The sequence below is a fragment of the Alosa pseudoharengus genome, unplaced genomic scaffold, assembly GCF_046254945.1.
Source record: "Alosa pseudoharengus isolate Yale_2024_CS ecotype anadromous, Long Island Sound unplaced genomic scaffold, YU_APseudo_1.1 YU_APseudo_1.1_scf_18, whole genome shotgun sequence".
NCBI classification, from domain to species: Eukaryota; Metazoa; Chordata; class Actinopteri; order Clupeiformes; family Clupeidae; genus Alosa; species Alosa pseudoharengus.
This window is the reverse complement of record NW_027468650.1, coordinates 22,126,898-22,139,634: the sequence shown is the minus strand read 5'-3', so window position 1 is coordinate 22,139,634 and position 12,737 is coordinate 22,126,898. Positions and strand designations below refer to the sequence as shown.

General features: G+C 40.7%; 1 protein-coding gene across 2 annotated transcripts in view; it reads left to right on the top strand.

The window, feature by feature from the left end:
* pld1b (phospholipase D1b) overlaps positions 1-12,737 on the top strand; it is a 41,488-nt gene that overhangs the window by 25,092 nt on the left and 3,659 nt on the right. For both annotated transcript variants that reach the window (XM_076290553.1, XM_076290552.1), the window contains exons 17-23: positions 54-172; positions 378-491; positions 877-987; positions 1,180-1,268; positions 2,002-2,115; positions 2,614-2,663; positions 6,999-7,133. In XM_076290553.1, coding sequence (XP_076146668.1) covers positions 54-172; positions 378-491; positions 877-987; positions 1,180-1,268; positions 2,002-2,115; positions 2,614-2,663; positions 6,999-7,133 — 732 coding nt within the window. The remainder of the gene's footprint in view (positions 1-53; positions 173-377; positions 492-876; positions 988-1,179; positions 1,269-2,001; positions 2,116-2,613; positions 2,664-6,998; positions 7,134-12,737) is intronic.

Genomic DNA, 12,737 nt, shown 5'->3' with positions numbered 1-12,737 from the left:
AAGAAGTAAGTCCTTTTCTGGAAATACAATGTAATCATTTTCGCTTTGCACAGACTTCATTGACAGACATACAACTCCCAGAATGCCTTGGCATGACATTGCCTCAGTGGTCCATGGGAGGGCAGCCAGAGACGTCGCCAGACACTTCATCCAGCGCTGGAACTTCACCAAGGTGAGGTACACTGTGGAAGAAATAGATTTCCACTGCACATTTCTGTAACTAGACCCTGCAACAACTCTGTTCTCTAGCTTATAAATAGATATTGCTTCGATAGTCTTGAGTTGTATTTCATGGCGCAGTTACAGCGTTGGTCTTTAAAAGGAGGGTATCATTTTTAAAGTTGTTTGGCAACAGTCTGTCTGTATTTTTCCTCCAGCTTATGAAGCCTAAGTACAGGTCCCTGTCTTACCCATACCTGCTACCCAAGTCTCACACCACTGCCAATGAGATCAGATATCAGGTTCCCAACTGCACCAAGACAAAAGTACAGGTAAGGGACTTTTATGAATGGCAACTTCCTTTATAGCTCATCAACTGAAATAGAATATGTTCAATTGAGTGATTACATCTTGGCGGATACACTATGCAAACGGTGTTAATTGACGTTATAAACACGTTTGGTTTCTGACGCAGTCTTGAAACCGCGATCACATGTGTTGTAGAGAAATGCACAGAGTCCTGTAATTCACATTGCACAGAGTCCTGCATACGTTGTCACTTAACATATAAGTACTGTCAGTCAGACTGTCTGTGCCACTTTACAGACAGGCAATGTGAAGCTGGGACGGAGTTGAAGGAGGCACCCCCTCAATGTTTTTGTTGACTCTAACGCTACCAGTCCAAACTCTTAAATCCTTTAAACTGTCTTGTCTCAGGTTCTGCGATCGGCGTGTGATTGGTCTGTTGGTATTAAGTACCACGAGGAGTCCATCCACAATGCCTACGTCCACGTGATCCAGAATAGCCAACACTATGTCTACATAGAGGTACCCACTATACTTATCATAAAACAGCAGATCAGAATCTCTCGGTGTTCACTTCCCCCTGTGGTTTCTGCACAATAACTTGGAAGTGGTGCTTTCCTTTTCTACCAAGAGGCAAGCAGAACATGAAAGTAGTGTCTACACTGGGTACGACAAACATCCTTAACATCCTTACTTTGTTTTGTTGTCTTCCAGAATCAGTTCTTTATAAGCTGTGCAGACAACAAGCATGTGTACAACAAGATCGGAGATGCTATTGCTGAGAGAATCATCAAAGCTTACAAGTGAGTCCCTTTCTTCATGATGGCCATATACCTTATTACATGCCTTACTTTAATAGGCCCCTGGTGTGCTGCCACCATACTGTGGACACAGAAGGAAAATAACATGGTTATCAGTACCATAAATCTGCACTGTAATTGGCACTGGCAGGCTTTAATAAAAGTCAGGAACCCTTCATTGGGGCATGCTAAGTATAATGCCACTTGGCAATTCAATAGACAACCTATATTTGTGCTGTTTCTAAGCATTTGCTTCAAAACAGCGTACCCCCAGCCAACACACACACACATATACACACACACACACTAAGCTGCACATGCTGACTGCTTAACCACCACCATATGTGGACTGGCTCCAGATGGCATGGGCTGTTTTCTTTAGAATTCCTTGCTTTTTAAGGTTGATGTTTTTTATGTAATTTTTTGCAAGAGTGAAAATAATATGCTGTGTGTAATAAAAACACTGAGCTGTTTTGATATCCCCATTTGTGTCCCTCCTGATGTTTTTCTTCCTCATTCTTATCTGCTTCTTGATTGCTCTCTATCTCTCTAACATGACCATTCTCCTCTGTTATTTCATCTATCTCTCTCTCTTGCACGCACACACGCACACACTCACTCACTCACACACACTCACACACTCACTCACATGCACTCACTCACTCTCTCTCTCTCTCTCTCACACACACACACACACACACTCTCTCTCTCTATCTCTCAATCTCCCTATCTCCAGGGAGAACAAGAAGTACCGTGTCTACGTTGTCACCCCTCTTCTGCCTGGGTTTGAGGGGGACATCAACACCGGTGGTGGCAGTGCTATCCAGGCCGTCATGCACTTCAACTACAGGTGAGCTGGCCAGGCTCCTTCACCTTAGGAACACCTTGGTGCAGAAGACTGATGGATTGTACTATGACACACTTCCCCGTCAGAGATTAATAATTTCAAGCCAAACCCCTTCAGGAAGCTTCAAGCCACTGAAACAGAGGAAATTTCATTAGGGAGGCGAGATAAAGAGATATTAGATAGGGAGATAGAAACGACAATCATCCCAAAATAGGCAGGGTTATTTAAGGTCAGTTCGCTGACTGTGTTCCCATGGTTTGGTGTTGCCTTTGTCTTCAGGCATTTCAGGTCTATATTTTTTTTTTTTACATTGTTTCTCGTTTGTGTGTGTGTGAGGGTGAGTGAGTGTGTGTGTGCATGTATGTGTTTCACAGTAAATATAATATGACTATTAGTACTATTACTACTTCTCAATTTTGAAGTAGAAGGAAAGTTTCAGTCCTCAGTTGTTACTGATGTTCTTGGTTCTCTGTTTCAGTCGTGTTCTTGGTTCTCTTTCAGAACTATGAATCGAGGGGACTGCTCCATCATCTCGCAGCTGCGGAGAGAGAGTGAGTAAAAGCCAAAAGTGTTTTGGCGTGTTTGTTGATCTGTACGCTCAGAAAACTCCCTGTGCGTATTTGTGGTTCCTGTGGCTCGCCCTCAAGCATTAAAGCTTGTGTTGCAGCTTAACCACCACTGTTGATTAATGGGTACATAAAGCACTCAATATATGTATATAATTTTTAAAAATGTCTCCAAATGGTGTTAAATGGCAGTTTTTGTTGTTTTTAGCATTAGTGTTTTTTTTTTACTGTAATTCGGTGATGACGTCACTTTGGGGACTGCATGATCTGCGCTTCATTCATTTCAATGCATTTCAATGGACATCGCGGTCACACTTTGAACATAAAGTATGTATATTTAAACTTCGAATTTCGTCACAGCATTTATATCACAGCTACCCTACGATCTACCAATGGTAATAACGGTGCCTGATATCAATTTAGTAATTTTTTCTGAATTTCGGGAGGTCTTGTTTTGGAGGGTATATTTTACATTCATTCCTATGGGAAACGGTCGCGGTTACACTTTCAACATAAAGTTTGTATATTTACACTTCGAATTTCGTTACAGCATTTATATGACAACGACCCTATGGTCTAACAAAGATAACAATGTCTTCCGATTTTTATTTAATGCAATTTTCTGAATTTGAGAGGCCTCGTTATGAGGCTACATAATGCACCTTGTTTTTGTTACTGTCAGTGAACAGCACCGAGTGAAAGTCAACATTTTCTTTATATCTAGTGATAGTGATCATGTCGTTAGTTCAGATAAGTAGGCTACCGGGCAAACTTAGTCAGAAGATCAGAATATAAAGCATCATGATAGCTAGCTTCTAGCTATGGGCTAACTTTCCAGTCCCACCTGTGAGTAGGGTTACCAACTTTCTGATATGAAAATAAGGAACGGGGGGGGGGGGGGGTACTTCAGTACACCGGCATCTACTTCAGTTAGTGGGGGGGGGGGGGGGGGGGGGTATTGAAATTATGTATGTATTATTGTACTAAATAGTGCATCATTTTACAAAATTGTGAGCCATTATTTACTAAAATGCGTACTGTACATAATATACTACATTCTATACACAATCTAGTAAAATGAGATCAGAATTGAGTAAAACAAGTGCACAATTTGGTCAAATGAGCGCACATTCTCATAATATATTTTTTAAAAAAATCTTGCAATGACGCCTCCAGGGCTCCATATTGAATTAATGTAACCTACTAGCCTACTCATTTTATATCTGGTGCAAAACAAGAATAATTTCGATGCTAAAACACTTGATAAAAAAGAACTGTTTGTAGCCTATTTTACTCAAACCAAACAACTCTGAAAACTGAACTGGCAGATATATGCTGTCATAGAAAAAAATACATTTTGAACATCACAAGCAGCTGTAGAAGCTCTGAATTTGGTGAAGCCTTATTTTATTTCTGGCTTTTTTCTGTCTCTGCAGCAAGTAGGCTAGCCTATTTGTTTATCTTGCACAGATGCACTGTAAAACTCTGAGCAAGACATGTCATCTCATGCTACTAGGCTATCAGCGTAATATACGTGACTCACAGTGGCTCAAACGAAAAGTGCATTCTCTGTTGGGATAGTGATGACAGACAAACTGAGAGGGATAAAGGACAGCAGCAAAGTTTCCCTTTATCTCATACAAATCGTGAATTTTTCATTCAGTCTAACTTATAATACTGGTCATGGATTTGCACGAGTTGATTCTCAATAATACGGAACAAAATGCGTTCCGTATCAGTTCAATACGGAACACATCTTTTTCCTTGCAAATACGGGACGATTCCGTATTTTACGGAACGGTTGGCAACCCTACCTGTGAGCCACCCCTGTTGTTGCAAACTTAGCTTCTAGCCGCCGCCGATTAGGCTGGTCGTGTCTTCAGCATGAATATTTTCGATAACTACTGCTCGTGATTGATTGCCATTGACATCGTCAGGGTACGGCTTACCAAAGAGGGAGATAATATGGGCAAGTCGCAGTTTTGCAGGTGCTTGTGTGGGTTGTGCCGTCCCGGTGGAAACTGTGGTGGAGAGCTGCAGTAACTAGGGAAGCGAGTGCATTTTGGCCGCTGGTCGAGGAGCTCCCCCCGTGACCAGCATATGACATGATCTATCTAGCTATCTATCTACCTGTCTATATACATATCTAGGCTATCTATAGCCTATCTATTTATCTATAATCTGCGCTATCTACTGCTGAACAATCCCTTACTCATCTCTCTTTACTCCTCTCTCGTTACTCTCAAGGGTCTCAAGGTGGGCTTTGGTCTGTAGTCTCCCCAAGGTCACGTAATGCAATGCATTGTGGGGGGAAGGAGAATCACTTCAAACGCTGTGAAATAGTAGCTGCTTTTTCGTATTATATTCCGTTTTGTGATACCCAACAACATCAAATACAATGGATAACAGTTTAAATGTTTATTATCAACAAGCAAATTGTGCAAATTCATTGGAAAATGAACCCTGCAACACGGCCTTTAATTGACAGGCTAGAGACAGACAGTAAGCGATAGTTTAGATAGATATAGTCTAGTGACGTTAATATTTAGATAGTAGCAGAAGTAAAAAAAATATATGACTGATGCCTTTATTTCAAGAACAGCTGACCCTTTGAAATACTGGCAGGAGAGGAGAGTGGTTTATCCAAACCTAACTGTGATGGCAAACAAATATTTGTGCATGCCAGCAACAAGTGTGCCTTGTGAAAGCATTTTTTCCAAGGCTGGGGAGGTTTATTCAAAAACAAGAAACAAATGAAATGCCAAGACGGCAGAACAACTGTTATTCCTAAATAAAAATGTTGACATACAAAAAATGTGTTTATTTTTCCCATGTTGTACCTGATTAGTCTAACCTGCTTCACATGTATCCTTTATTTCCCTACAACATGTTCCCACCCTGGGCCATAAGCATAGCCTACATTTTAAAACCATTGTAGCATTTTCCTCTCCAGCATATTCCAAAGGATAATGTACTATGAAACTGAAATAACAAAACATCTAACTGACAGATATAAAAATGTTCTAGTTACTGAACGCATATACTAGTCTGAAATTTGTAAGCACCAGCAGGGAGTCAAACACCGGCCGCTCCGGCCGAATGCAAGTGTGTTAACCACTGAACCACGTGGCTGTGGACGAATTCTTGAGTTCCATGTTGGCTATTTATATTCTTCGTCTGAAGCAGTTGTGCTTCACGGTCAAAATGTGATGTTAGCAAAACTGGCCACTAGATGTCACCATGGAATTACGTGTGTCGGATTGTTTCGAAACCTCGACACATTCCGGCGCAATTGCTTCGAACGTTTCGTTGTTTCACAAAGCCTCGTTCTTCCCATCCCTAATTATATTCCGTTTTGTGATACCCAACAACATCAAATACAATGGATAACAGTTTAAATGTTTATTACCAACAAGCAAATTGTGCAAATTTGTTGGAAAATGAACCCTGCAACACGGCCTTTAAGGTCTCCCAGTCCACCCTGATCTAAGGCCAGCTGTGCTAAGTTAATGGCATGAGGGATTCGACCTCACCTCAAGTCAACACAGCAGGACCTCTGATTTGAGTTTCAGGCCTGTGCCCACGTCATTATTGTGTGCACAGGAGGAGCAGTGAAACAGGAAGTGCTGGTTTGGCAACCTTTCACCACCACCCGTAAAACCAGCATGGCTTACCCGTGACTCAGTGTACAAATCATGCAAAATAACAATTGGAGTTTGTTACACAGGCAACTGCTAAAGGCAACATGTAAGTACATGCATAGCCGGCTTTTTACCCACGCTTTTATTCAAAATAAAATAACATTTTATTCAACCCCCCCCCCCCCACTCCACACTCACACACACTTGTGGATTGGAATGGTGCTAAGTCATGCTGCCGAGGGGCCTGAGATGGGCTCTTGAGAACCTGAGGCAGTGCTTGAGTGTGAATTATCCAGCAGCCCGGCGGTGTTGCCTTGCAGAGTGGCCGGGTCTGCCGCAAAGCAGACCACACTCGGCTTATTGGCTGGATACAGTGACCTTCGCATGCATCCTCTTGCGCTTGTCCACCTGAACAGCTCACCGATTCATTACATTTGGAGAGCAAATACAAGGGCCGTATACAGTATACGAATATGTAAACTCAATACTCCTAGGAAGGCTCAAGTTTGTTTGTTAGCACGTGAGAATGGCTGCTGGTTTCTATGGCTGTAAAAACAAGGGTGTTTGTGGTTGCTATTGGCTCTTGATTCTGTTGGTGGGTTTAAACTGAAAACAGAAGTGAAGAAAGTTTTTTTTCCTGTCTCTTTCTGTCTATTGCTTTTTCTCTTGCTCTCTTCAGTGGGGGACCAGTGGATGAATTACATCTCGTTTGGTGGACTGCGGACGCATGCTGAACTAGAAGGCAAACTGGTGACTGAGCTCATCTACGTCCACAGCAAAATGCTGATCGCTGATGATAACACGGTCATCATTGGTGAGCCATTACAGAAGTGCTTAGTCATTCTGCATAATACACAGGCTTTAGTTTCAGTAACATTTTTACATGCATATTCCAGACCTACCATTCAGTGGTTTAGCTGGCAAACTACAGATTTCAGTAAACTACAGATTTAAATCAATGTAACCTGGGCTTGCACCTTAACCCTTTAGATGGATCTCTTTTTAGTGTGGCACATCACCATAGTAACAGACTGCCCACCTAGCCTGATCCAGGGCCAGTTATGTTTAGGTTAAATGAGCATTAAACATGACTCACTGAAAACCTTTTTAGAGGAAGAATATGACTCAGAACATGTTGCCTCTAATTGAAGGGTATTTTGTGTGTCTTTTGTAGGCAGGCCTATACTCACTCTCTGTGTGTGATAAACAAACTTTTTTTTGTGCAAAACATTTTTCTTCGGCACAGAGAGAAACTAGTATTCTGCTCTGTTCAACACAAATGGAAATAAATTGAATTTAGCATAATATAATACTGCAGGCTCATTATCCAGTCATTACATCCTGTGCTGCTGAGACTGTTATAAGCACCAGCACTCGTGACTAATTCCCTGACTGATCCTGTTTTTGTGAAGAGAAAACTTGAACTTGACCTATGGTTGGACAGACCTGACACAATAAATGTCCTGGAGGAGATGAAGGGCTGATGAAGGGCTAGTGCCCGCAATAAGCGTCGCAATAAATTAGTAAATTGAGCTGGTGTAGCGGACTTTTTTCCATTCTTCCTGGAGATCTCACAAAGCAGGGTTACAGAACTTACCATAAAAGGAGTGATACACTTTTAACTAGATGTACCGCATAGCGGTACAAAATATAACCGCCGCTCAGTCCTGTACATCCGTTCCGCGAAAATAAATCACACTTCAATTTGTCTCCATATTTTACTCCATCCCCCACTCTTGAAACTTTTGTGTATGCTTATTTGGCATGCTTGAGTGTGTGTGTGCAGCTGCACAGAAAGTAGCCTACTGGTGCTGAAAAGGTGAATAGATTGTAGAATAGCCAAAGAAGATGTAGCATTGTTATAAAACCTCTAAACAATCACAAGTACGGCAGTTCATCCATTGCAACTGGATTGATGAAAGGTCACTTACACCTGTAGGCTACATTGTATTTGGGAAAAGCAAAAGGTATCAGCATAATGTTATTTATTTATTTATTTATGTATTTATTTATTTATAAACAAAAACATCTCCGTCAGTTCTATGCCATTTTCAACAGCTATCAAAAACAAAGGTCATTTTTGGATGGATAGATTTTTTGTGAATGTTTCTTCTTCTACATAAGATTTTAGTCATCTTTAGTTCATGTAATACTTTATTGTCAATGCACAAATTAAGTAACAGTAGTCTGAAACGTTATTGTTAATGCACAAATTAAGTAACAGTAGTCTGAAACGAAATGCTGTTTTACATCTAACCAGTGGTGCAAATAACTGACATGTCCAAATGGGCCTTGATGAAATGCGTCGCTAGACTGTTCATACACATTTTAACGGGCCAAAGTTGAAGAGCTGTTGTCCGTTATTGTTCGTGCAAATATAGGCTGATTCATGTTCCCTTGCATTGTGTAACTGAGGTCCATGGCTAGTCTGGCTTTCACCAGACCAAGCTCAATCTTTTAAGAAATAAAAAAATAAATAGCGGGCAGATCAGGCTGGGTTCACCCAGCCTAGTCCATAGGCACCCGATATTGTTTAATTTTCCGATTGAGATATCCACGCTCTGGCTATTCTAAATGCAAAAATGCATCAGGGAGTTATGACAAAACTGTAACTAACAAACTAGATCCTAATAGAAAGCTGTTAGCTTCCCTAAGCTACAGGTAGGCTTATAAGGTAGGCCTATTTACAACATAAATTGTCAATAGGCTATGCTGGTGACACAAATAAAATCTCCTTTGGAAACCAATGGCTTACGCCTTACAGTATCAAGCGGACTTAAACTGGAAAAGTTGTAATAAAATTCACGCAGCTCCACGAGTCAAGGAAAGCGCGAATGAAGTAACCACTTCTAAATGGGACCCACTACACAGTAGCTTAAGGTGTGTTGCTAAAGCAGCCATAATGAAATGAAGGTGTCATTGTTTGGATACTTCACACACACATGCTTTTTAATTTCACAGACTACAACTACCAAGCTGGAATCAAAGCACATCGATTCCCCTCTCACACCCTGCACGCACTAAAATCTTCCATTGCACAGCATGATTTTTGTAGCACGTGCAACAAATGACAGTCGAAAGATACAATTACAGTGCTGCTATCAATTTGCTTGGTATAACCGCATTTATAGTTTTCTACAAATGCAATCAATCAAATTAGCCTCTATCACTCAACCAACGCTAACGGTAACATTACCTAGGTCCTTATTGATATTATAAGATTAACGTACCTGCAGTAAAAACCAAGCATGTCCGATAAACATCCTCAGATTTATTTCGGCTTCCAGAAGAAATGGGAATTACATTTCATGTGAACATCGTCCTATCCTTATTAGACGTTCTCTGCGGTAACCTACAGTCCTGTAGGAAGCGTCCATTGTTTTTCCAACCCACTTTTAACTTCCAACAAAATTATGTCTCACTGCAACGATGCGCCATCTAGTGGACAAACGACTACTTATCGCCAATACTGGAAATGCAGCCATGATGATGATAATGAATATTTATTTTGGCTTTGTTTTAATCCTACTGAATTTGTAATTATGTATCGGCCGTTCTAATACCGATAGTATGTGGGTGCCTGAGTGTGTGTGCATGCCAGGTCAATCATACACATAAAATTTGGTGCAGTTCTGAACATCTTAACTGAAGATAGGGGCGATTAAAGCAGAATAATATTGCATTTTCATTTTTTACCGGGGGGGGGGGTGCAAATCACAAATGAGTGATTATGGGCCAGATTAATGTGGGCCCTTGAGACCAACATACCATAAAAGATTCTTCATCCTCAGTGCCACGGTTCAGGTAGTTATTATGCTTTTTTTGCGGTTCGGGGGGCCCAGCACGGGGGGGGGGGGGGGGGGGGAGTGGCCCCCGGGGACGAAACGAAATTTTTCCGTAAAAGTCTAGTGGGGCTACATACCCACCAAATTTCATGTGCCCCGGTTGTTCGGTGTCCCGGGTAGTTGACCAAAAATTCAGGAAGTAGCCTAGATCAGTGTTTCCCAAAGTCTGGGTCGCGACCCACAGGTGGGTCGCAGGAGATTTTATTTGGGTCGCCAGCACAATTTATGTTGTGTTATAGGCCTAACTGATACCATTTGTTTGTTACCAGGAAAGCTAACAGTTTTCTATTAGGATGTAGATTGTTAACTACCACAGTCACGGTTTTGTCATAAAAGCTCATGAAACTGGCGCATGAAACTGGGGGACGAACGCATCGCAGAGGGGGTGCCAGCATGGATATCTACCTTTCAAAATGAAACCGTTCTGTGGGGCGCCTGCCATGTACCTCACAGTTGCAAACTGCAAGGGACATGAATCCGCCTATTTGTATGAACATTAACAGATACCAGCTCCTCAACTTTACCGATTAAAATCTAGTGACCGTGCTGTCAACTAAAGCAGACATCCATAGACCGGCCATAAGGCCATTAAATTTGCATGTATAGTTTTGATTGCAGATGCAAGTTAATAGCAACCTCCTCACATTCTTATTTCTGATTTAAAATGCACAACAGTGCATTATATTAGGCTACAATTTAAATGGACATTTTAAACACTATTCCTCTCGTTTTCCTCGCTAACTCCAAAGTAAAGGCGCATTCTTCCGGCTATTGCGCAAAGGCCTCTTGTTCTGACATAACGACTATACAATATAATATAATACAACAATACAATATAACAACTTGAGTTATTTGCTGTTTACATCGGAATTGACGTCCACAGTGTTATGGACCCATTTGTCTGCAACGAAACGTAACCTACAATTTTTTTTTTATAAATACAGGAACAACTTACTACGCTGACGAATGACGACTGCGCAACATGCGAGAATTTCCCCAACTCTCAGATGCGCATTAAAACGTATCTTTTCAGTAGTCATTTCCAACTTTTCACGCTGATGGTGCTCAAAATGCAACACAACCGTGTTCAAAGCAGGATCTATCTATCTAGATCCTATAGCAATGTATGGTTGGAGGAGGCATAGAAAAGTTGGAGAACCTGTGGCATATAACAATGTTGGTGGTTGCAGGGTAGATTTGAAGTGAAATGGGTCGCGATGGTCTGTAATTTTTAAAAAGTGGGTCCCCAGAAAAAAAGTTTGGGAAACACTGGCCTAGATGACGAAAAAAAAAAAAAAAAAAAACTTTGACAATCCCTATATGACCGCCGCTAGCGGTTTTTTATATAAAAAAAATATTACCAAATATACATGTAATGTCTGCAAGCTCTTTTATTGAAAATGATATCTTGGCTCGTTTTACTCCTGATGTTCAAATAATGACGCCATAGGTTTATGTAATTGATAATGCATTTGCTAAAAGTGTATTCACACACAAATATCCATCAAGCATCTTATATTACATCATTTACAAACACTAATGTATAATGTATTATTATACGGCTCTTCACAATGCTAGTAGAACGCTCCATCGACTTGAATGGGATTTCCCAACGTTCTACGGTAAAATAAATTCATGTAATTACCGCTGCAAACATATAATTACTGCTGTCAATGGCAACGGGTTTTGTACTGCTGATCATACCACTCCGCAAGTATTGCATTGGAACTTCATTCAAAAGTGAAAGCAGACGGTTGATCAGATGTGTTCCAAAGAATGAATCAAGTTCAGCGTGTGTCTACTACACATGATTTTAAAAACAGTATCATTGCAGTTGTTATGATTTGATTGATATGTGACCTAAGAACAATCTTACATTAAAAAAGTTGCTGAAGTCTGACTTTGTGGTGCTCAGAAATTAAATTATTTTAATCTTAATTCATGTGATGAAGGACTTTGAAAGAAGTTTGACAGGTTTCAGTGCTGAGTAAGGTTAACCCTAAATATTTGAATATTTTACTAGTAATATATTTTTCATGACCATTATGGCAAGCAATAGGCTACCTCATTTGTAAGTTGCTATCTGCAAATCATGAGCAAGTGACCTGATAATAACCTAAGTTATGAGCACGAGAGAGACTATTATACTTTCTTGCCCTCTACATCACGGTCATAGCGATCCAATATAAAACAACTTTAAGCCTCCTTTTGAACGGGTAGGCTATCCCTTTTCATTACATGGATTAGCAGCCAGATACGTGAAGAGAACAAGTGGAACATCCAACGCAATGCCTTGGTAGGCCTAATGGTATTGGGTTGGATTTTGTAGTCACTGCAAATCTAACACCCTCGTTTATGAAACTGGAAACAATTGAACCAGGAGACTTTGCCAAATATTTGTAATATTTGTAAGAGTAGCCTAGGCTACGTTATACTGACACCATGTAAGCTAACGTTAACGTAGGCCTAATGCTCTGAATTTGCGGCCAACATCAAATCCATAGTTCTAGTTCTAACTATTTGATCATCAAGTCAAAATTTCCTGGTCAACTACAAATAATTCCACTACTTTT